At 37.2% G+C, this 24529-nt stretch overlaps 1 protein-coding gene across 1 annotated transcript in view; it reads left to right on the top strand.

Moving 5' to 3' along the window:
* Positions 1-24529, top strand: part of LOC126457128 (mediator of RNA polymerase II transcription subunit 12) — a 372135-nt gene that overhangs the window by 288580 nt on the left and 59026 nt on the right. Inside the window, exons 33-35 of the mRNA XM_050093187.1 lie at positions 3500-3742; positions 6050-6202; positions 13904-14210. Coding sequence (XP_049949144.1) covers positions 3500-3742; positions 6050-6202; positions 13904-14210 — 703 coding nt within the window. The remainder of the gene's footprint in view (positions 1-3499; positions 3743-6049; positions 6203-13903; positions 14211-24529) is intronic.

Raw genomic sequence — 24529 nt, 5'->3', positions numbered from 1 at the left:
GCTCATTTGTCGGTGTGGCATGCAGCGACTATCATTTTCTGTGGTTTCATCGCGAGGTGCCAATCTTGCTTTGGCAGCTCGTTGTTTGGATGACACCTCACCTACACTCCCAAACTTCACAGTTCTGCATACTTTGCATAGCTTGCATTCCTGGAAGAAAGGGTACTGTGGAAAACTGGCTTTTTCACAGTCTAGGGGAGTTTCAAGAATGAATTTTTACTCTACAATGGAGTGTGCACCAGTTTGGAACCTCCTGGCAGATTAAAACTGTGTTGTGGACTGGTACTTCAACTCAGAACCTTTTGCCTTTCCCGAGCAAGTAACTGTACTGAAGGAGCTGTCCATGCACAACTCTCAAATATTTTTGAAGAAAGGAAGGAGGTTTTTGCATAAGTAAAGCAGTGAGGGTGGGTGGTGTGTGGTGCCTGAATAACTCATTTGTCAGAGCATTGTCTGCAAAAGGCAAAGATTCCGTTTGCCAGTAAGTTTTGTGTAATCCAATGTTGGAATTTAAACTGAATAAAATATTCAAATGAGTTGCATGGTGCATCACTATTAGCTTACAGCAAATGTTTATTCAAGCAAAAGAAAGTGCAAAACAATTTTGCCCAAAAGTCATAAAGCAGTAGGATACTACACTTTTTTTGTTTCTGCATAAGCTGATAAAATTTTCAGTTTATGTTTTTGTCAACATTCAGTTTGTGATTACAGAAAAACATTGCATAACTTGTTTGGTACTTCAGTTTCTTAAAATGTCTGCTCTTGTACATTTTTCTACATTTTTGTGATAGTCCTGCAGGGCTTCTCATATAAGACACAAAACTTCACAAGGGGAGATTTCTATTTTGATGTCCACCTTAGAGGCTCTTGTTGACAGCAACAAGGTAGCTTTCAAACTACATATGTATGAATGAAATACAGTTGAATACCTGTCATATCACTTAGTAAATACTTTAGGAGTAAAGGAGACCACTAACTGAATAGCAGAAATGTCAAATTGTCAGAGTGTGCACCCCCCCTACACACACACACACACACACACACACACACACCACACATACTGTGCCAGCTGGATAGACAATACCAGGATTACTATTCGAATACTGTGATTGCAATTGGGCAGGCGGACTGGGATGGGGGTCTTATTGAGTAGGGTGGATAGAGGGAGAAGGTGAGAAGCAAGAGGAGGGGTAGCAAACAGGTACCTAGTGGCTATAAGGGAGGCAGCTTTGCTGCCTAGGGATGGCAGGTGGACGGGCTAGGCATGTGAGCCGGTGAGGTGCGGCACACAAGAGGGATGAAAGGAGTCATTGGGTTTTGGAGAGGGTGAAAGAACAGAGGCAGGGGAAACTGGTGATTAGAGTGTGTGGGGACAATGGGTTAGTGGAGACTGAGGCCAGGAGGGATGCAGAAGCCAAGCATGTGATCCAAGGATAACTCCCACCTATTTAGTTCAGAAAAGCTGGTGCTGGAGTGAAGGATCCAGGTGGCACTGAACACAAGCATGTTCTCAGCTGCATGTTGTTTCATGATGGTCAGCTTTGTTCTTGTCCACAGGTTGGTGGTGGACATTCATTTTGGTGGACAACTGGTTGATCGTCATACCAAAATAAAAAGCTGTGCAGTGTGCAGAAGAGTTGGTATATGACATGGCTGCTGTAACTGGTGGCCCTGCCTCTAAAGGCTAGTGTTAACCTGTGACAGAACTGGAGTAGGAAGTCCTGTGTGGTTGTATTGGTCAGGTCTAGCGCATGGGTCTTCTACAGGTATATGACCCTTGTGGCAAGGGATTGGAAGTGGAAGTGACATCAGGATGAACCAGGATGTTGCATAGGTTGAGTGGTCAACAGAATGTCACTTTAGGAAGTGTGGGAAGGATCTTGGGTAGGATATCCCTCATTTTAGGGAATGATAAAAGGCGTGGTCAGAAGATTAGGCATGTGTGAAGAGATGGCAAGGGAAATCTGTTTGCTTGCTAAGTTTGGGGATAGTGTTTCTATGTGAAGGCGCTCATGAAACCTACAGCAAAGTAGGCAAGGGATTCTCATCACTGGAGATAAACCATCGATGAGTGACCATGCTGTATGTGAGGGGCTTTTTGGTGTGAAAGGAGAGACAGCACGCGCAATAGGGACATAATACTGAATGGAATGAGGTTCCAGTATATGCCCAAAAATATAACAAACAAAGTGCACAGTACCAATATTTCATAGGTTATTAGTTGTAGTGACAGTGTACAAGAAGTATTCTCAAATGAAAGTGCTAGTTGGTTTTTAAATATTATGCTGTGCAATGTGAAATAGTGTATGATAGCACTTGAATTGTAAGAATTACTGTTGTATACACTGGTTCCCCCCCCCCCCCTCCCCCCCACACACACACACACACACACTTCTGTTTCTTGGGTGTAAACATGACAGTGCTGCCACCGTGGCCAGCTTTACAGTTTTTTTTTTACTGGCTGATATTTGTTTTATTGTTGACATTTTACATGGAAAACAATAATGCATGTTATGCCCAAGTTAAAAATGAGTACTGACTCACATTTATGGCCAAAGATTGTCATTACAGTGCCAGAGAATACCCATGTACTACACAAGTGATCAAGTGACATCAGCTACCTGGGAGATAAGATCTGGGAGATCTCTGGAAGATAAGGTATATGAGAACTGAATGCCTTCAAGAACTTCACTGTGAAAATATTTTTGGATAAAATTGCCTCTCGCCAACATTTCATAAAGCGAAATTAATTATAATTGTCCTTCCGTTAAGCACTCACTTTCATTTAACATGTAGAAAAGAAATATGGTGTAAAATATTATTTCAACGTGACTGGTCCGAACACCGAACTTAGATGTTTTTACTGCTGCTCCTGTATACAAGGGCATTGTTGGATATAGCTACAAAAAACGTGAAGAAGACAAGAGCTTCCAATACAAATGGCTGCAACCTACAATTCCTGGACAAACTCAGAGTATATTCAGATTTATTGTCAGCTGTGTGGAAGGGCATCACTTTCAATGTTAAGCATTCAGCTTTAGAATCCACCAGTGACAATAACACCTGTTCCATCTACTCTGTTGATATAAATTGTTTCTGTAGATAATGTCTGTGTATTCCATCTACCAATACACTTTTGTCTTCTGAATGCAGGTCTCAGATATTAACCTGAGCATTTTTGCATAATATTCAAGTAATGTTACCACTTTTGTATTTCTTCAATACAAACTAAAAGGAAAAAAATGAATGCTGGATTTTACCCATATCAGTGTTTAGGACTGCTACTTTGTCTGGCAAATTTTTGTTTTGTTAAGTGTACAAATTGCCAAAATGGTAACATAGAAACCAAATGTTGGAAGATGTCAGATCTTTATCTTTTGAAAATAACTGTTCTTCCAAATATTTGTTTCCAGTGAAATATAAATCATATATAAGAAATATATAGTTTATATAATGGAATTGTTCTAATACATGTATACTATGCAAAATGGTTCCACAGGGACTTCAAGTGGCTGAGAAACAACGTGTCAACCCGTGGGATCTTCTTGAAGGCCATAAAAATCCTGCTCCTTTATCTTGGGCTTGGTTTGGTGCAGTGCGCATGGAAAGGAAACCATTGTTGTATGAAGATACACATCGTCTTCTTAAATATCATACACATGCTATTGCTTGGCCAGTATCGTATTATCTTGATGCTCCACCTCTGCCACCCGAAGACTTGGAACCACCACAGGAAAAACCAGTAAGTTTCTGCCTTCTAGTTATATTGTATTTTTATGGATTAATTGTCAACTACCACCAACAGTTTTTTTAGGAACTCATGAAATACAGCAAAATCAGGAAGCCCAGTAGCAACCTGAATCAACATTAAATGGTTGAATCAACTGTAAATGGCTGAATCTGCAAGGATATCGTCTGATATTGGTTTGAATTATATATTGCGGATAGTTAAAGTAGAGGTATTTGTGAAATTGGAGGGAGAGCAGGCTAGTCAATCCATAAAATGGAATACTTTGTTGTTGCACAGGACTATGAGGATTTCAGACCCTATGCTTGGGCTGGGCAATACACCTGATTTCACCAAGCAGGGAGGAATTTCATTTTTCCTCACATGGGAAATATTTAAATAAGATAGCATGGTAACTCTTATATGTCTTCTGTTGTTGCTGACAGACAAATAATACAAGTACTTGCTGTTATATGATGAGCACTTCTACTTTTTCATACAACTTGTTAACAACACAAATTGCGCAAAACAACATACAATTTTATCAGTTGGGAAATGTTTCATTCATTTGATCTCTCCATGGACATGATGTTTTATGACTGTCTGGCAGTGCATTAGATCCAGTCACCCTTCATTACTTTTTTGTTGTCTTTATGTGCTCATCAATCAGGATGGTTCCACATCATCTTGTGCAGCCAGTGCAATGATGAGTTGCTGTTGCCATTAAACTGATGGTTGTTCTGCACACAGCTAGGCTGGCACATAGTTGCTATTTAGTATGTTAACTTCATAATTATTGTTCCTCTTTGATCATATGCATGTGCTATTCCATTTTCATTATCATTAAACCTGAATTTCTTCATACTTATCTGAGTGACAACAATCAACGTATATTCAGATTGAATATGGTTCAAATCTCCACACAATTAGACAGGTCTTCACCAATTCAGGTGATTGACACCTCCTAAATCCAGTCTGAAATTGAGTGTAGATCTTCCCTATGCAGCTGTTGAGACAGTTAATTCAGTAGATTCTCAGATCATTTAGGATTTTGTAGATTTAAGTATGAGAACAAAAATATCTTCAAGATATTGCCCTGTATCTTTTTATTAAGTTGAAAAAATTAAGGAAGATTTCTTCAGGTGACAGTTTGCCACATTGGAATATGTCACAACCTCTTACAATGTCAAATATTGTGAAAAATGGAGAATCCATTGAGAAGGAGCTGTTGTAAACCTGTTAATGTGTGTAATTTAGGCCCCCACTGCTCCCTTTGGTCATCACACTGACAGTGACAGTAGTTTGCTTTGAATGCTCTTTTGTGGTCTGATCAACAGCTTCTGTGATATTATGAAAACTTTCATTCATTACAGTAATTCTTGTGTGTCAAAAAATTTTTTGTTAGTCTCTCATATGATATAAGGCTTATAGTCATAATCTGGTGAGTTGGAGAATTTCTGATGTAATCTCTCTCAGTTCTCCTTTATTCTCCAGTGATATTTTGCTATCATCATCCAAATGGCTAGCAGAGGCTCTGAAGTTGTTATACTGATGTGAGAGCTCATTATGTAACAGCTGTTTATTGCATACAATTAGTGAATAGAGAATATTGAAACTAGATTGGGAAATGTTACTTTGAGGTGAAATGTTTGCAGGCCTAGGGACGCATATGGTCTTAACTTTAATAAAATCAATGTTCAATTTCCATTTTGCCTATATGTGTTGAGGTGGTTGTTTAAAAAAAATAAGAAATGAACAAAACTGTTATTTAACACAATATGCATCACGTTGATAATTATATGTATTTCATTTATATTTGTACAATCCATTCATGTGTGTGTGTGTGTGTGTGTGTGTGTGTGTGTGTGTGTGTGTGTGTTCCATCTAATGTTCTAGTTATTGCTTTATCTGCCAAATAGTGAAACAAATTCTGTGAGTGTTTTTTCTTTGTGTTATTCATTTGAATTTTGTGCAGCATGTATGCTTTCAATTCCTTATTTTATTGTTTGATTGTTATTGTAAAAGACTTTCACATTTAAGTTTTCTGTGTTGCCCATACGGCTTGTCCTGAATTTGGAGTAGTGTACGGGCTTTATTTGGTGTCTTTTTCATTTTGCATTCTAGAAGAGCTACTTGTGTTTGAGATACATATTTCTTATCTTCTTGATGTCATCTAAATATTTCCTGCTAAACATTTGCTCAGGCAGCTGCTTTTGTGTTGTGCTCCTCTCTCTGCACCAGTGTGAAATGCGTAGTGTGCTTCCGTGTGGGCGAACTCATTCTAATCCTGAAGTGTAGTGTTCATGTGTGTACTGCACCCAGTTGAAGGATGAGGGCAAGGCAGACACACCAAATTCGGCGGACCAGTCACCGCGGGGAACTGGAGGCAAACGACCGAAGGCACAGCGCAATCGGAGACGTGCTAAAGTTGGGCCAGGACAACCTGTTATGGGAGCAATTCAGCAGCCAGTTCAGGTTAGTGCTGTACTTTTAGCATGCATAATGTTTGTTATTCAATAATACAAGTTACAGTGTCGTCCTTGATTTTTTTGTATCACCCACAGCACTACCTATCCATCCCTCACATTGCCTGTCATATTTCCCTTCCTCTTACACCCTTCTGCCTCCCCCTAAATAACTGAGAACCTGAGTGATAGGTTGTATTAGAGCTCCACAGGCTAGATTGGCAGTAGGCGCACATTCTGTGTATAAATTTATGTACTGTATGACAATGGAATGGACCACATGGATATTTTTACAATTATTCCAGTTATACATCAGGTTATTAATTTTGGTCTATAATGACTATCTCCAGACCCACAAAACAGTAAGGTGGGGGCATCTTGCCATAAAAAGTGCATCAGATTTGCAAGTAGGGATATCAAAAATCAAATTATGGGTATATAACTCCTTCACACACCCAAGTACAAATAATTTTTTGATCACATCTAGTCAACATATGTAAATACAGTACAGTCAAAGTAATAAGCCAAATAAGTTTAATTATTTTATGTAAAATTATCTGCACCACATACATTACTCTAACAAACATGTTGAATTTGTATAAACTTAGCAGATTGACATGCAGCAATGATTGACATGTCTGCAGCACAACGCACCATTGCTCGTCCAGGTTACATGAAATATACATTAGCCATTTATGGAGTAAATAGATGCTTGAAACAGTTTCAATAAGAGTCAATAAAACCTTCTACAAATGTGCTAACCAGAATGCTAGCATATTATAATATAAAAAAAATTGGAAAGAGGAAAGAGTCTTTATTGAATAGAATTAACAAGTACTGTAAAACAGACTGTTAAAGTATAACACTACAGTATTTAAATCAGTGGTTTAATTAAAGCCAATTTGAAGCAACAATTTTAATACAATATGAGCACAATTTAAAAAAAAAAAAAGATTTATTTTGACAATGTAGCAGCTAATCATGGGCCAAGATTTCATGTAGGACTAGCACAGTAAGAGAGTCTATCTTTTGGCAAAAAGTAATATGAATTATCTATATCATGAATGCAAGATGGCATGGAGAGGCTACTGTCAACAGAACTTATATTTAGCACGAATGCCCTACATGCCAATTGTTTACATCAACTGTGGACTGGAGTTCCAATAATAACTAAATAAACAGCTATAAAATGCAAACTCATAAACTATGCCTTTGCAAAATTGTATTAGAGGTTTGATATGTTTACACTCTGCTTAACAGAACTGTAGCATGAAACAAAAAATATAGGTGAAGTGTATACAAAGGGCAATATATAATCACCTGATATTTGCCGCACATCACAGTCTATTAAATATCGTTCTCCTTAATGACATAGACAGACTATTAGTTGAAAAGGCAAATGCTCATATGCTAACAGTTATTAAAGTTTGTCTGTTGTATGCATTAGTTCACATGATACACACAAAACACTGCCCACTGTGACGTTGGATGCCACTTGGTGACATTGCAAGCATGCGATGCGGTAACAGAAGTATGTAAGCAGTGTAGACGTGGATGGAAAACCACTGTGGTGAAGATAGGGGCTGCAAATGGGAAATCCATTGATGTAAGAGATTTTGACAAAGGGCAGATCATTATTACATAGAGCTTGTGAACGAGTATCTCGTAAATGGTGAAGTTGGGTGAATGTTCATGTACTACTGTCGTAAGCATCTACAGAAAGAGGTAGGTGGACAGTGAAACTACCACCAAGTGCTAAATAGTGGGATGCCCACAACTCTTCACAGAATGTGGGGTTCGGAGACTTACCTGCTCCATAAAGTAGGATAGATGGTGATCTGTGGCATCTCTGCCAACAAATTCATATATTGACCCAGTGGCATCGTCAATTACGATTGAAGTGGACATGGGACAATCAGGATTCAACCATCAATGTAAACATGTTGCTACACTAGGTTGCTCACTAATTGTCTCCACAAATTCCATCATCAGGTGAACGGTGGCTCGGAATGTGCAGTGCACCATGGGCGTGGGAGTAGTACTATGCTATGAGAGACATACTCCTGTGCTTGCATGGGAACTGTGGTAGTGATCAAAGACATTCTGACAGCTGCAAATCACCTGCATCCCTTCACGCATGATGTCTTCCCGACGGCAGTGTCATCTTTCAGCAGTATAATTGTCCACATCTCGGAGCCAGAACATGCTACATTGATTTAAGGTGCATTATAGTGAACTCATGTTGAAGTCTCGGTGACCAAATTTGCCTGATGTAATCCTATGGAACCCATCTATGTTGCTGTCAGGCACCATCACCGCATACACAAATCAGCAGCCCATTATTTACATGAATTACATGACCTGCACATAGACATCTAATGCCACATACCTCCACAAACCTACCAACAAACTATAGGATCCCTGATATCCTGATATGCAGAATTAGTGATGTATTTTGTTTCAGAGAGAGAGAGAGAGAGACAAGCTATTAAGCAGGTGTGTTTTGGCTTATCAGTCAATTTTAGACACAAATATAAAGAAAATAGATTGACTAAAAACAATAAGATGTATAAAATCTGACAGGATGAGATTCACATGAATAATCTAGAAACTCACTAAACATAAATTACAAAAAGCTACATTTTTAGAAAGCTGTAGTCATACAACCATTGTCTTACAGTGTCCCACAGTAATCAATGAAATACACACTAAAATCAACCTAGAAACAGATACCGTTGGTGGATATGTAAGTTTAATTACTTGCTCGTTATGACTCTGAAGTCAAGAGGAGAGTTGGGTACTTCATCAATATGCTATCAAATATGCCAAAATATGCATTAGATACAAAATCAGTTTGTTCATTAAGTATTCTGTCAGGGTTAGCCTTCTTATATTTGTTAATTGTTTCCATAAGTGGCCATGTATGTGATTTATTGTTTCATTATTAGTTCAACAAAAATCATACAAAACTTAAACTCCAATACATTGTATCTTCCAGTTTTTTTTTTCTTTTTTGCTAAGCTGCATAATAGGCAATAGTTTATTCTTTAAGACTGAGCAATTCAGATTTCCATTATTGTTTTCTCAATGGTATTTTAGAGCTCAAATAACCAGTGTGTTTATTTGTATTATGAGGTATATTGAAATACATTTAAAAAATTTGAAATCAAAATTGCGTACTCCAGAAAGAATGGCCTGAATAAATACAAGTTCAGGGAATGTGTAAAATATTGTACTAACAGGAAGTCAATAAGACTGCAAAGAAATTTCATACTTAAATGTACTGCAGTGTCATCTCTTTTGAGACCAGAAAGGATAATGTTATTTCATGTACAGTGAATGAAGAGGTATGAAATGCTTGGAAGCAAGTATCAGTATGCCTCTTGATGTCAAATAGTGCAATATTAGCAGGCAAGTGAGTTCGAACAAAGCAGAGTGATTAGTTTCTGGGAAATTTCTGTCATAGCAAGGACATTTCACCTTGTAAGGGACATGCCGCTACAACATTGACACATGTGTGGAACTGATTGAGTAAAAAAAGTCATGTGTGCAGTAAGCACAGGACCACACTATGTGACCATAGTACAGGTTTGCAATGAGCATATGAACACAATCAGTGATGTCTTAAGGGACAAATTGTATGTCTTTTGGATGATTTCCTACTTCAGGAATTGCCACATGCCATATTTCAGCAGCACTGTTTGCAGCAGTGTGTGAGGAGGAATGTACTAACTTCATTTGGAGAATAAAGGGCATCGGTTCATACCTTGTGAACACAGCCAAACATGTATGGATACAATTGGTCAAAAACTTCTTTATCACAGTCTTCCAGCAAACACTGTTGATGCTTTATGTACTCATTTATAAATCACGTGTCTGATTGTTCTCTGAGAACACATCCAGCCCTCTTTGATTCATATCTTAAAAAGAACCAACATTCAAACCGTTAAAAAAAGAAACATGTTTTAGACTTTACAGAATTCAATACACAGATGCTGTAAACAATAAATGATTGAATGAGATGTTTATTAGCAATGTATTGCATGCATGAACATTGTCACTTTTGTGGCATAAAATGTTGAACTGTTAACAGAATAATGCATTCAGCAATGTCCAGTCACTAATTAGTAATTATCATACCCTGTATGCTCTCAGTACTTCCATAAATAATTCACCAACATGAGACACTCACTCCACTTCTAAAACACATTTATGCTATATTGTGTCAGGTACATAAGAAAATTGGCTAATCTCCTTAACAAAGCATTTTTATTTCTATATTAAAAAATAAGTAGAATATTCATTGCCAGCTGTGTTTCAAATCTAGAATAGAAAAAAATATATTGCAACCATAATTCTTAGGTTCTATGTGCTTTACTAAAAAGCCAAAAAATTTTCTTCATATCATTAATATGCACATATTAAGTCATATTGTTTGAAACAACTTCCATATGAAACTGGATAATCAAAAATATGAAATTTATGTGTATTCATTGGATTGATTCAGTGCACAAAAAGTTAAGTTTGAGAGATTCAAGGCTATATCAGATCTTGAGATAATTAACATTTAACTATGGTAGCTGTTTTGTGATCAATTAAATTCTTGTTTAATTCTTTTTGTCTTACACCACATGAAGTTAATCTCATGCTGTTTCCTGACATCTGCTCCATCCAACAATCATAGTCAAGTCCCTTTTTCTGTTGTGTATTTCCCAGAAGTATGTTCAGAGACTTAACTACATAACAATAAAAGTATGGAAAAAATCTAGGATTGGTCACATGTGAATTGTTGACAACATAATACTTTCATCACTTAATAATGCTTGATTAAATATCTTTTCTAATGAGTTATAGATTTTGCAACACTTAGTTGAAAACACAGTCCAAAAATTTCCATTTCTGCAATGTTGCATGTGTGCACTTAAGAAAATATATGTTATGACACATTTATACAAATGAGATAAAAGTTCGGATAGTTGCAAGAAATTATGCTAAAAATATCACTGATGTGAGGTGGTAAGCAACAAATTTATGTCTTATCTTGGCAACAAATAAGAAAAAAAATATTAAGTTCCCAGAAAATTGGGTGTCTGTTAGAAAAATAAAATGCAGTACTCCGCGTCACAAACGACAGTTAAATTTAGGTGCAGTTGCTGTTACAATGAATAATTAATTGACTGCAGGAAGGAATAATGATGATATTATGAAAATGATAGACTGCTGCTCACCTTATAGCGGAGATATTGAGTTGTAGACAGGCACAATAAAAATACTGGTAAAAAAAAGTAAGCTATCAGCCCAAAGCCCTTCTTCTGAATTGGACAACATACACACACATATTCACAGGAATGCATATCACACAGACATTAACACTGCCTCTGTTGTGCCTGTCTGTGAATAATTAATTGGATAGATAAAAACATCTACTCACCAAGCAGCAGCAGGAGAAAAGACATATAAAAGTTATGTACGTGAGTTAGCTTTCAGAGCCAATGGCTGCTTCTTCTGGCAGAAGAGTTTAAGGCGAAGGAAGGGGGGTGAAGGAAAAGGACTGACAAGATTTAGGAAATGGAGAGAATTACAGAAAAGTTGCCCGGAACCCCAGGTCAGGGGAAGATTACCATATGGGATGAGAAGGAACGGTGAGTCTTTCCTTCACATCCCATCCAGTAAGTCTTCCCTGACCTGGGGTTCTGCACAGCTTTTCCATAACTTTCCTCATTTGTTAAACTGACCAGTCTTTCGCTTCATTCCTCTTCCTTCCCTTTCAATTCTTGTGCCGGAAGGAGGAACCACTGTCTCTGAAAGCGTGTAAATTTCCATAACTTTTGTACGTGTTTTCTCCTTCCGCCATTTCATGAGTATGTTTTTTTATGTACCAAATTATATTATATTTTCAAAAGTTGGTTATTTTTGTTGGTATAATTACACAATTAATGTTGTACCTACCACTCTCCTTCCCAAATATTTTCAGCTTGATGAAAACTTGAATTCACACTCAAGTCATTCGAGTGAAATTAACTAACATTCATTTGTACATAAAGTATTACAGAATGAGTAAGAACAAAGGTCTGTGATTGCCTTTTGACAACACAAATGGTAAGATAAAAAAATTGAGCAGTGTGTCCTTTATAGTAAAAAAAATTTGCATTACTATTATAGTTTTTTCCATTCTTGACATTTGGCCAATAACATATTATTATTTTATGAGGTTCTCCCTGTGATTATTTGAATAGTGCAATTTCAGATTGACAAACATCATTGAATTTACCAGAATGAGTGTTTCACTCTGCAGTGGACTGTACATTGTTTAGAAACTCCCTGGCATATTAAAAGTGTTTGATGCGCTTGAACTCAAACCCGCAACATTTTCTTTCATAGGTAATGGTCTTACAAATAGCTTTCCAAGCATGATTCACAACCTGGCCTTGCATCTGCGCTTGGCTGAAGAAAAACTGTAAATAAGAGGTGGGGGGCCTATTGGTCTGTGTCTGCACACTGAGTTGATAAGAGTATTGCCTGTGAAAGGTAAGGTTTTAACTCTAGGCCATGGCCCAGAAAACAGTTTTAATCTGACAGTATGTTTCATCAGATGTGTTGATCGTTGCTCCATGCATTCTACATAGCAATGAACAGCAAAGTTTTTGACAGGAGGCAGAGCAACACTTATCAATAAATGACTCCCTGTTGTGTGGCAAATGCGAAAACAAAAAAAAAAGGAGAATCAGCATAAGAAAACTAATATGAAATGTTTGACTACAATAATTTCCATAGCAAGAATGTTTGAATATACCGGCCAGCATGCCAGCAGAGATAATATTGTAATTAAACATAACATGAAAAACAATTGAGAAAGGCAACTCCGGGTCCTAATGAATATTAGTTCATTAACTGCATACCTGAAAACAAGTCTGCACACTGTTCTTCTGCTCACATCTCTCAGTTTACCTGCATTAACTTTATTTTAAAACATAATTTTTTTAATGGCACAGTGATGTAAATAGGTTTGACACTGGATCTGTAAAATGAAAATCACGCAATATCTTCAGAAGTCATTCCAGATTGTATCCCAATTGTGTTGGTAATGTAGGAACTTACTTTATGTGAAATACCTATAATATCTCCATTATTAATGTTTATTCAGTAATGTCCTTTTCATTGCATAATTATCAATACTATTATCAAACTTCACCATTTCAAATTTATTTGACATTTTAAGTTCCCATACATAAGTTTGTACAAACAAGAGGCTTGTCTAGAACTTAAAGGAAAAAATCTGCCTGTTTATGTTATTTGACTTATATGGGTGTTACGGACTCTCAGATTCTGTGAAATCTGTTTGATTCTTTTCATATTTTCAGCTCTTGTACTTTTTTTTCTCTCTTAACCAAGAGGTGTAATTGATTTTCCTCTTTCTGTGAGTTTGTGCACTCTTTCCACATACTTTTCTGCTCTCTTTTTTTTTCTTGTGGCTGGTTGTGACTTTTGTTGTCATGATGTATAAGGACCACCATTTATAAAATATTTTTATTGCATCCCTTGCTGCTATATCATAAATTTTGCTGTAACTATCACAAATTTGTCTGCTTTACTAAATTTTGTGAAGTCTAACTCTTCTTATGATTTATCAGCATCACATAATAAATCTTTATAAATAGAGATTGAAAATGTTGTTGAGATTTATGGCAGCTGGATGTTTAATTTACCACAGCAGCCACAACCGCAGGTTCAACATATGAACTACCCAAGTCAGCCAGGCATGTTTCCATCCCAGCCCCAGTGGGGATACAATCAGCAACAGCAGCAGCAACAACAACAGCAGCAGCAGCAACAGCAACAACAGCAGCAGCAACAACAACAACAGCAGCAACAGCAGCAGCAGCAGCAACAACAGCAGCAACAACAACAACAGCAGCAACAGCAACAGCAGCAGCAACAACAGCAGCAGCAGCAGCAACAACAGCAGCAGCAGCAACAGCAGCAACAACATGGGTATTATTCGCAGCAGTTACCACCAGGTTGGTTTTGTGACACATTACACATTATGACCATTAAGCAAACTACTTAGTCTTGTGGCAAATTATACACTGTGATCTTTAAACAAATGATTGATTACATCTGCTGCTGTTTTAAAGTCAGTAAGATTATAGGTATGCAATTAAATATTGAATGTAAAATGCAAGTGCCCACATTTTGATCTACCAAAAAAAGAAAGGATCTATTTCAAGGGTAACATTATCTGTAGTTTCTGAAATCACATCTGGAAAATAATGGATTGGTTTTTTTGAGCAAGTTTAAATCATCCTTTCTCCAACTGAGCTAACCGAATGGGTGGTGCAGTGCTTAAGACACTGGATTCAGATTCAAGAGGACTATGGTTGAAATCTTTGCCCGGCCACCCACCGTTAGGTTTTCTGTAGCGTCCCTAAATTGCTAAAGACTAATGTTGGGCTGTTTCCTTTGAAAAAAGATGGAGCCAATTTCCTTCTGCATTTCCTGCTGTACGAGCTTGTGCTCCTTTGTTAATGACCTCGTCGTTGACAGGACATTCAACGTCAATCCTTATTAAAAATGGACTGCTGTTCTATCTGTAATGGCCCATGTTAAACTCTTATTATTCCTGTTTTCCTTTCTCCCCAGTATTCAGCTTTTATAGTCAAATGTCAAGATGTATATATTATCTGTTTACCCTTGTACATTTTTGTCATCCTCTTACATCTCAGCAACATTTTCTTGTTTGATGTCATGTCTCTGACTTCTCCGGAAAAGACTATCACAATCTAATAGGTTCTGTTTCGGATGCTGTTATTTAAACTTTGCAACATTTCAGTGGAACAAATGCTTATCGTCTTCAGTCATCACCTTAATCTTCTGCCAAAATGAATTTTAGCAACACATAAGGAAAGCACCAGTTTGCTTTTGTTCTACAATATTGTAGAACAAAAGCAAACTGGTGCTTTTCATTTAATATAATGTTGTTCTACCAAGAACCGACGGAAGATTCCGTTAATATAACACATAAGGGCTTCGGCAATATTTATTATCAAATGTCAGCCTTAAATAGCATAGTCTAAAACGTGTTTGTGATTTATTTACATCTGCAATATTGTTTGTAATTGCACTACTAATCTACCTGTAGTTTTTCCCATTTGTTGACTGAATGTCTGATTCCATTACTACCTTCTTTTCATTCTGAGTGCAATTTTATCCCTATTATGTTCCTTTATGTTGATAAATAGAAGATGCTATGCAGCCGTCCCTTCTGTTAGCTTGATTATATCCTAAAACTCAGGATCAGGAGCCAGTCACCTTTCTCACCTTTAGTCTGCTTTTTAAACTTTCGTCACTTTTTTCTACCTTTTTTGCCACTAAGGAAAAAATAAGTATTGCTTTTACTTCCAATTTTCTATATACAGGTTGATTCACTTAACTTTTTGTACTGCTCCAGCGGTAAAAGTAGATAAATTTAAACCAAGGGCGTTCTAAAATTTGAGATAAATTATTCTTTTTTGATTTTTTGAGTTTTTATAATATTTTGCACTACTGCTATTAGTGTCAACTATTCCTCTATTGCAACTGCTTCTATTTTTGATAAATATTCTAATTTTGCTGCAAAAACAAAATGGCTGCTGTGACATTTTGTTCAATTTTGAAAATAAACTTAAAAAGATAGTCAGTTTGAAAAGTAAAATCTCGGAATAGGGGAAAAAATTAGTGAAAGTGAAATATTTTGTTGCTCTGTTAACTTTGAGACAAAAGGTTTTCAGGCAGTTTTTAACAACTCACTTTCAACAAAATGTAAGTGTAACTGTGAAATAAAGTGTGGACCTCATCAGTTAAATTTAGAACTTCAGCTCAAAGACAGCCTCAAGTTCCTGTACATGCGCTAGCAATACGGATGTTAAATACAAAGGATAGTGACACCATTGCTGAATTGATCTGCAGAATGAAGTCAGTGATTTTGAATTACTGTGTGGTGCACCAAATGATATTTGTAATGTTTTTGAAATGATTTTCCCTGATAATTTTCCTGAACATTTTTCACATTCATCTAAGAAAATGAGATAACCAATAACTGATGCACTGGCACTGTATTTCGTGGACCTTATTCATGAAGCATGTTCATTATATTCTTTAGTTTTGATGAAACTACAATGTTAAAGAAAAAAAAAATTGCGAACAACCATTACATTTTGGTTGGAGAGTAAGTGTTGCATAGCAACACATCACCTAAGAACTACCTTTATCAGCAAAGCAGACGGTGGACCATTACATTAGAAATTATTTAAAGTACCTTCTGAATCCAACTTGTCCCTAAATAAATGACTTGTGCTGGGATCATACAGACCAACATTTAGGCTTTTAGATAGTCATGGCCAGGATACCTGAGGCAACAACTCATAAACATCAAAAGTTGCAACATTCATTCACTGCATAATGCCTGTGTGAAGCCTTTGGAGTGTTTAGGTGAAGGAGCACGGAAATTTTTGATTAATATTTAACATTGTTTTGATGGTTGGCCTGTTTGCTGGGAAGAATTTGAAGGAATTCAATCAAAGTTGATGTTCCACATCACAAGTTTTGAGGCATACAGCAACAAGGTGGCTTACTTTATGACCTTCAGCCAACAGGGTTCTGGAACATTGGGATAGTATTCAGTATTACTTTCTTAAGCATATACTTCTAAAAAAGAATTCTCTTACAGTTCCGTCCAAATTGCACAGTGTCATTGTGAGTGCTTTAAAAAAAGTCTCAAATGAAAGCAGAACTTCATTTGATGAATTCATCTGCAGAGCTATTCAGTAAGTTAACAAACACTTGAAAGCCAAACGCCTTTGATTCAAAAGTTGCATAAAATAGAAACCATACTTCAAGGTTTTTTGGGTCATGTGTTGAAGGTTTCTGCTTTGAGAAAAATTGAGAGTACTTCTTAAGTGCTTCATAATGACCTCTGTACATTGGAGAATCTGCTTCCTCATAAACAGCTAGTTGTTGATGGGCAGGTAACTGAAGAGTTTAATAAACTGGAAGAATATGACAAGCCGTGATTTCTAAAGAATTCCCAGAAATGTTACATCACAGCTTGCCAACATGTGATGGAAAGACATGCTTATCAAGTGTGCCATTGAAAAGTTTTATGTGTTTAGATCTCAAGAAAGAATAAAGAGCAGAAACTGCAGTGACGTGGTAAGTGTATCTAAAATGATGCCTTTCGATATCTGGCAAGGTTACTTATTAGACAAATGAAAGGTTCTACAGTTTGAAAAAGATGACCTAGCATTAGACAACAGCAATATTGACATTTACTGGCAGCAGCACATCTCAAAAAGAGAAACATGATCCATAGATTTAAGGCATCCAAATGTTTCAAAACTTGTTAAGGCTTCTCTTACTTTTTCCCATGGAAAAGCAAACATAGAAAGAAGGTATTCCACTTCGAAGCACACATTAGGAGAAGACAAGACAGCGATCACTGAAATATATTCAAACAGTGCTTTGACTATGAGGGACACTTTGGAACAATACCCTCGTTTCCTTTTTGTGCCCAATGACTCACAGCTCATAAGGTAAGGACAGCAAGCACATGCAAGTTATGCTGTTTCTAAGGTAGAATGTGAAAGGAAAAGAAAACTTGAATCTGAAGAAAACCAAAAGAGGAACAAAACCAAAAGCCATCTTGAAGAAGAGATTAAAAAGATGATTAACATGAAAACTCAACTGACTATGAGACTGTTGCTCTGAACGAAAGGCGAAAAGAACACCAGTTATCCAAGGAGGCACAAAGAGAACTTCTCTCTCAAGCTTCAGCTAAACTGGAAAAAGCACTAAAATGATTTAAAGGCAGCAAAATCAGCCCATAGTATGCTTGAGGGTGCACAAAGCATGAAAGTAGAAGATAGAATGAAAAAAAGGGAGGCAAAAACCATTCAGAGAAACCTTGAGAAAAGAAAATCGAGCACGATTACTTCATTTTTTTCTGAGATTCGTAAGGAACAGTCACTCAAAAATATTTTGCTAATCTTTTTCCAGTATTGTAGTGTAGAATATCATTGTAAAAACAGACTTTAGATTTTGTTTATGATTTATGATTACCAATATTGAATTACCAATGTACCTGCATGTAGTAACGAATTTGTGTGAAGGAAAAAAATGGCCATATCCCATCCAGAATCATAATAGATAACTCTTTTGGCATGGGATTATTAAAAATAAAAGCAGTTCGTTTGTGCCATATCTGTTTACTGAAATACAAGTAAAGTAATGTGTCACTTCTCACCTTTTTGAAAAGCCACCATGGCTCCCAAAGTCTGAAGTAGGTGACTGACTGCATTGTACTTCAAGTGGTCTCTCTATCTCAAAGTTAATGGCTGCCATAGACTGCACCATTTGGTGTCACACACACACACACACACACACACACACACACACACAAACACAAACACATCTGAATACTGAGTGAGAACATTTGTACTGAGAGAGAGGTTCTGATTCAATCAGTATTTATGAGAGACAAACTGGCTAGTGTTTTCCCTTTGGTAGATATAGTACATGGCATCATTGTACTGAATGAGTGCTCTTATGTTCAGAATTTGCCTTCATACTGCATAGTGGCTACACCTCTTTCCCTACGATATTCTGCTGTATCAATGCTAGGCAGTTCATTACTCCAGAATACATAATAATGTATTCAACACATCTTTTGTCTTGAACCACTGATATTTCATTTCATAAATGTTTAACTAGAGGATCCATAAGAAAACTTCTCCACTACAAAAAGCAGAGGTACTTGGGGCCAGGTGTCTAAATTAATTGAAAGAAGGCATTTCACTGTTTTAGCTTTGTGGCACATGAGTGCACAACTGTTGAATGGAAAAACTCACAGGAGGGAGGAGAATTGCATCAAGAATAACTGAGAGAAATAATTTTCTGCTTTTCCTACAATGTATTTTTTAAATGCAGGCAAAATAATGAATACTGCAAAAGTATGGCCCAAAATGCTATAAAACTATCCAAAATCCTGCAATAATGGTACTGCAATTTTGCAATTGCACTTAAATTTATTGAGATGATTCACAGAGTTTTTCTTAAACAGGATACATTAAATTTGTATCTCATCATTTTTTAAAGTTCAGTGATCTTGTCTCTACAGTTTGGGCTAAATCTTTCATGATAAATCCCCAGAAATTAAGTGATGTCAGTTTGAGCTTATGAGATTGCCAAGCACTGTACACTGACTTGAAAATTGATCACTGTGGAAACTATTGTTAGGATAGTACAATGCTGTACAATTTTGTTGGACATCTATACAGCATTCTTGATCATCATCGTTGTCATGTGAAATTAAAAGACTTCTTGAAGCTTGAGGTACATGAGTCTCTTAATTGAAGTCAGTTTGTAAAGTTTGCTCACCCTTATGTCACAAAAGACAATAGCACTAAAGACTAAAATTGGGCTGCTTCCTTTTCTAAAGACAGAGCCAATTTCCTTTACTCATTTCTACCACCTGAGCTTGTGTTCCATCGTTAATGACTTCATCATTGACAGAACATTGACCCAGTCTTCCTCATGAATGGAGTAGTGTTTCATCTGCATTGACCTATGTTATGATCATAATATTGCTCTTCTCCTTCTCCCCCTGTATTTAGGTTGTTCAGTGTGGGGTCTTGGACTTCTCTGTCAAGGATTGTTGTAATCTAATATCCGTTGCTAAGATACATAGGTAATGCTTTGGATAGCATTATTAAAACTTGGCGACATTTGGGTGGCGTAGATTTTCATCATCTTCAGTTGGCAGTAATTTTAGCAGTTTTGAGATGTCACAAATTGTTAGCTACAACAGGTAGAAGACATGCTTTGTTGGTGCTGCACGTTTTAGTGATTTTGTCCAAGAGAAACTCATGCTGCAGTGTTCTTCTTTGCCATGCCAGTGTAGAAGTGTGCACAGAATCAGCTAAGTGAAAATCTGAGCAATTTGCAAAGTTAACTTCAGAATTTTCCTTTGTGTGAGACAGCGTGCACAATATGTGTGTCAATTTGAAGTTCTAGAGTTGCATATTTTCTGTTCCATGTCACTTCTGCATCGCCAATTGTAGGCTTAAACTTAATAGTGCTCTTCTAAAATTTTTGAGAATCATAGGCCTATCCTCATTCAAAACAATTCTTCTCTAATTTCATTGTGCAGTTACACTACAAATAGGCTATTTTTGAGAATTTTCAGACGCTTACGAATCTATACAAGTGTTTTCCATACATAATTTATTTCATAGCAAATCAGCATTTGTGATTTACAGTTCAGCCAGAGAATATGTCACTCCTGAATTTCATTGTGTATCAGAGCAAATAAACATGTGTTTTTGGGAATTTTTGGAAGCTACCATTGTCCTTTACATAATCTATGAGCAATTTGTAGTAAATTGGCATTTGTGATTTAGTCCCTGTCACAGATTTTCTAACTAATATATTGTGTTACATCTAGTTGTCTGTTACAGAGGAATAACCCTATATATTATCTGCATTTATTATCAATTAACTCTGTTTCCATGTTTGTTAAAAACTATAACTAGCCTCAAAACATTTTAGGAAACTAGTATTTTTTACCACAGGCTTTTATGTTAGCTTAATAGGAATTTCATTTTGTGTATTCACTTCAATTCTTATTGGGAATTAGCAGCTTCTTAGCTCAATAGAATAAAAGATAATCAATGGAGACTTATAGTTATTTGTTCACTGCCTTGTAACACATTGCACCAGCTTAAATGCAGCCCCACTGTGAATGCAGTTCTCGAACACAGGACGAGTTGGTTGACATTCATAAGCAACTGGAAAATCACCCTAATTACTGTCAAATGGTTGGCAACTGTTGTGAATCGGTGTGTTGGAAGAAATCCCCTGAGTCATACCTGTAATACCAGTACCATAGGTACCTACCTCAAGTACTATCCTCTCCTGTGGATCTGTCATTACTCGTCCACTTGACTGAAAGTGGTATGTCAGTAGCAGATCCAGGTGTCCTTTACAGGATGGACAGGGACCAGGGAGGACTTAGGATGTTATTCCGATCCTCCTAAACAACAAGTTTGAGGTGTTGTCTTTCACTCAAACTAAACCAGTGGGACTCAGTCTGTTTTGGGGAAACCTGTTTTGTCAGCTTTCAGGAGGAGGCAAATGCAAAAGAGTAGTGGTCTATTAATTGTAGGCAGTTCAAACGTACAGCGAATGGTGTTACCACTTAGGGGGAAACCACAGCAAGGGACAGGAAAGGACACTAGACTCACTCAGTGTGTATTCCTGGGGGCCCCATTCAACATGTTCAAGAGGCTATTCCAGCGACCATTGAGGGAATAGGATGCAGCCAACTGCTGAGTTTGGTACACATTCGAAAAATGATGCCTATCGTCTGAGCTCCGAGATCATATGTGGGTCATTCCAGTGACTGGCAGAGAAGGTTGAGAAGACCAGCCTTGCACATGGAGTTTTAACAAAGCTCACAATCTGCAGCATTGCCCCCAGCACTGATCATGGCCTTTTAATTCTGAGTCAAGTGGAAGGGCTGAACCAGAGACTTTGAAGGTTCTGTGACAAGTTAGACTGTGACTTCCTAGATTTGTGCCATAGGAGAACTATAGGATGCCCCTAAATGGCGTAGTGTTTTGGGATGTTTGTAAACATCCCAACACACCATTGGAAAACCATCAACAAGAGATGTTCATGAGTAAATTGAATAAGGATAAATGTAGTAGGAAAGGGAAACTATGTATTTTCCTTCCTTGTGTGCTGTGAATGTGGAGTAGTGATGGAGCTGGCAAGAAGGGTACCAGTAAAAATGGCATTACAACCACTGATCATCCAGGAGTCATTTGTGCCATGGTGCAGCAAGTGCCGGAATCTGAGAGCCATAAAGTAAATGACGCACCAACAAGAGTGTAATGAAAAATTAGAGAGTGGTTGCTTTTTTTCTGGTTTTTCTCTCGGGTCCTGCAGTATGCATGTACAGACGTTTGAATGTACTCAAGTGAGTGGTATTTCCATAGCAATTGTTAATTGTGTTGTGAAAAGTAATAATGAAAATGTTGGGCAAAATATACCCCTGTTTGTGAGAAATGTGGCTATTTATTTAGTAGAGCAAATAGAGAGAACTTACCGAAGCATTCAAGGGATCTCAACAACAGTTGGATTGACAGGGAGTTGGCACACTTTGAGAAGAGAGGATAAAGGTAATGCTACTTTCATCTGGTAGTGTATTGGAGTTGGCAAAATATTGCTCTGTTATATCGGCCAGGGATGCAACTCCCTGTTAGTGCTGGCATAATCTCACAAAATAAACAACAGCAGGGAAAGAAGGAAAATTACATCCAAATGGGTCAGGTGTGCACCACACATCAGAGGCTGTGACACAGGTAGCTGACTGTGTGTGAGGTGCACACAAGGTTTTTTTTAGATTGGACAATTCTCCATCCATTCCAGATAACAATAGCTGTAGAAAACCCAGAAGTATCAGTGTAAGAGCAAAAGAAATGCCTCCCACAAGTGCGAGTATTAAAATCTTAATGGTAAAGTACCAAATCATTCACAACAAAATGCCAGAGTTTGAAGCTCTCATAAAAAGTAGTGAGATTTTTGGGGAAAATGAAAGTGTATATTGAAAGGATATACAAATGGGAAATGGAGGTGGTTTATTTGTCCCAGCAGACAAGAAACTCAAATCCACTGAGATATAAATTGAGGATGCATGTGAAATTGTTTGGGCACGACTCAGTATCAGGAGTGGGCATAAAATGATAAATGGATACTTCTGTTGTCCACCAAATTCATCTCCTGATGTAACCAAAAACTTTAGAGAAAACCTCAATTCGCTTGTATATAAGTTCCCCAATCATACTGTAATCATTGGTGGAGACTTTTAATCATCCAACAATCAATTGGGAAAATCACAGTTTTGTTAGTAGTGGGCATGATGAGACATCCTGTGAAGCATTACTAAATGCCTTCTCTGAAAACTGTCTAGAACAGATAATTAAGAACCCTACTCATGATGGAAATACTGTGTACTGGATGTAATGGCAACAAAAAGATCTACGCTGTTTGAGGATATCCACATCGAAACCAGTATCAGTGAACATGACACAGTTGTGGTAACAATGATTACCAAAGTACAAAGGACACTAAAGCAAGCAGAAAGATGTGTATGTTCAGTAAACTAGATAAAAAAATCAGTATTGTCATACCTTAACGAGGAATTTGGAACTCAGCATAGGGCAGGAGCATACAGAGGAACTGCGGTTCAAGTTTACAAGAATAGTTGAGCATGCACTGGATAGATATGTACTCAGTAGAACAGTTCATAATGAGAGGGAACCTCCATGGTATACAATCTCTGTAAAGAAACAGAGATTACTGCATAATAAATGTAAAACAAAGCATAGCGCTGTAGATACATTGAATGAAAGGTTGTCAAGAGAGTAATGTGTGATGCCTGCAATGACTATCATAGCAGAATGTTATCAAATAATCTTAATATTTCGCAGAACCCAAAGAAATTCTGGTTGTATGTAAAGGCTGTTAGTGGCACCAAAGTCATTGTCCAGTCCCTAATGAATGAGACAGGAACTGAAATTGAGGGTAGCAAAGCATAAGCTGAAATGCTTAACTCCATTTTCAATTGTCCCTTTACAAACAGAAACCCAGGAGAATTGCCCCAATTTAATCCTCGTATCATGAAAAAGCGAGATAATTACTAATGTCAGTCATGTTGATTAACAGCTGAAATCATTAAAATTGGACAAAGCTCCAGGACCCGATGGAAACCCTGTCAAATTCTATAGTGAATTTACAGCCGAGTTAAGCCCCTCTTCTAACTACCATATCATCTATCATAGATCCCTCAAACAAAAAACCTTGCTCAGTTCTTGTAAAAAAAGCGCATGTCACACTCGTGTACAAGAAGGGTGGTAGAAGTGATCCACAAAACTACTGTCCAATATCCTTGACATCAGTTGGTTGTAGAATCTTAGAACATATTCTGAACTCAAACATAATGAGGTATCCTAAACAGAATGACCTCCTCAATGCCAGCCAGCATGGATTCCAAAAACATCAAACATGTGAAACCCATCTCGCACTTTTCTCATATAATCAAAGGAATCAGGTAGATGCTGTATTTCTTGATTTCTGAAATACATTTGACTCACTACCACAACAACACTTATTGTCAAAAGTACAATCATATCGGGTATCGAGTGAACTGAACTGGAAGACTCTCGAAGATAGATGTAAACTATCCCAAGAAAGTCTGTTAACAAAGTTACAAGAACTGGCTATAAATATTTACTCTAGGAAT

The sequence above is a fragment of the Schistocerca serialis genome, chromosome 2, assembly GCF_023864345.2.
Source record: "Schistocerca serialis cubense isolate TAMUIC-IGC-003099 chromosome 2, iqSchSeri2.2, whole genome shotgun sequence".
Lineage (NCBI taxonomy): Eukaryota > Metazoa > Arthropoda > Insecta > Orthoptera > Acrididae > Schistocerca > Schistocerca serialis.
Note: the sequence above shows the minus strand (reverse complement) of the source record. Positions and strands in the feature narration are given on the sequence as shown.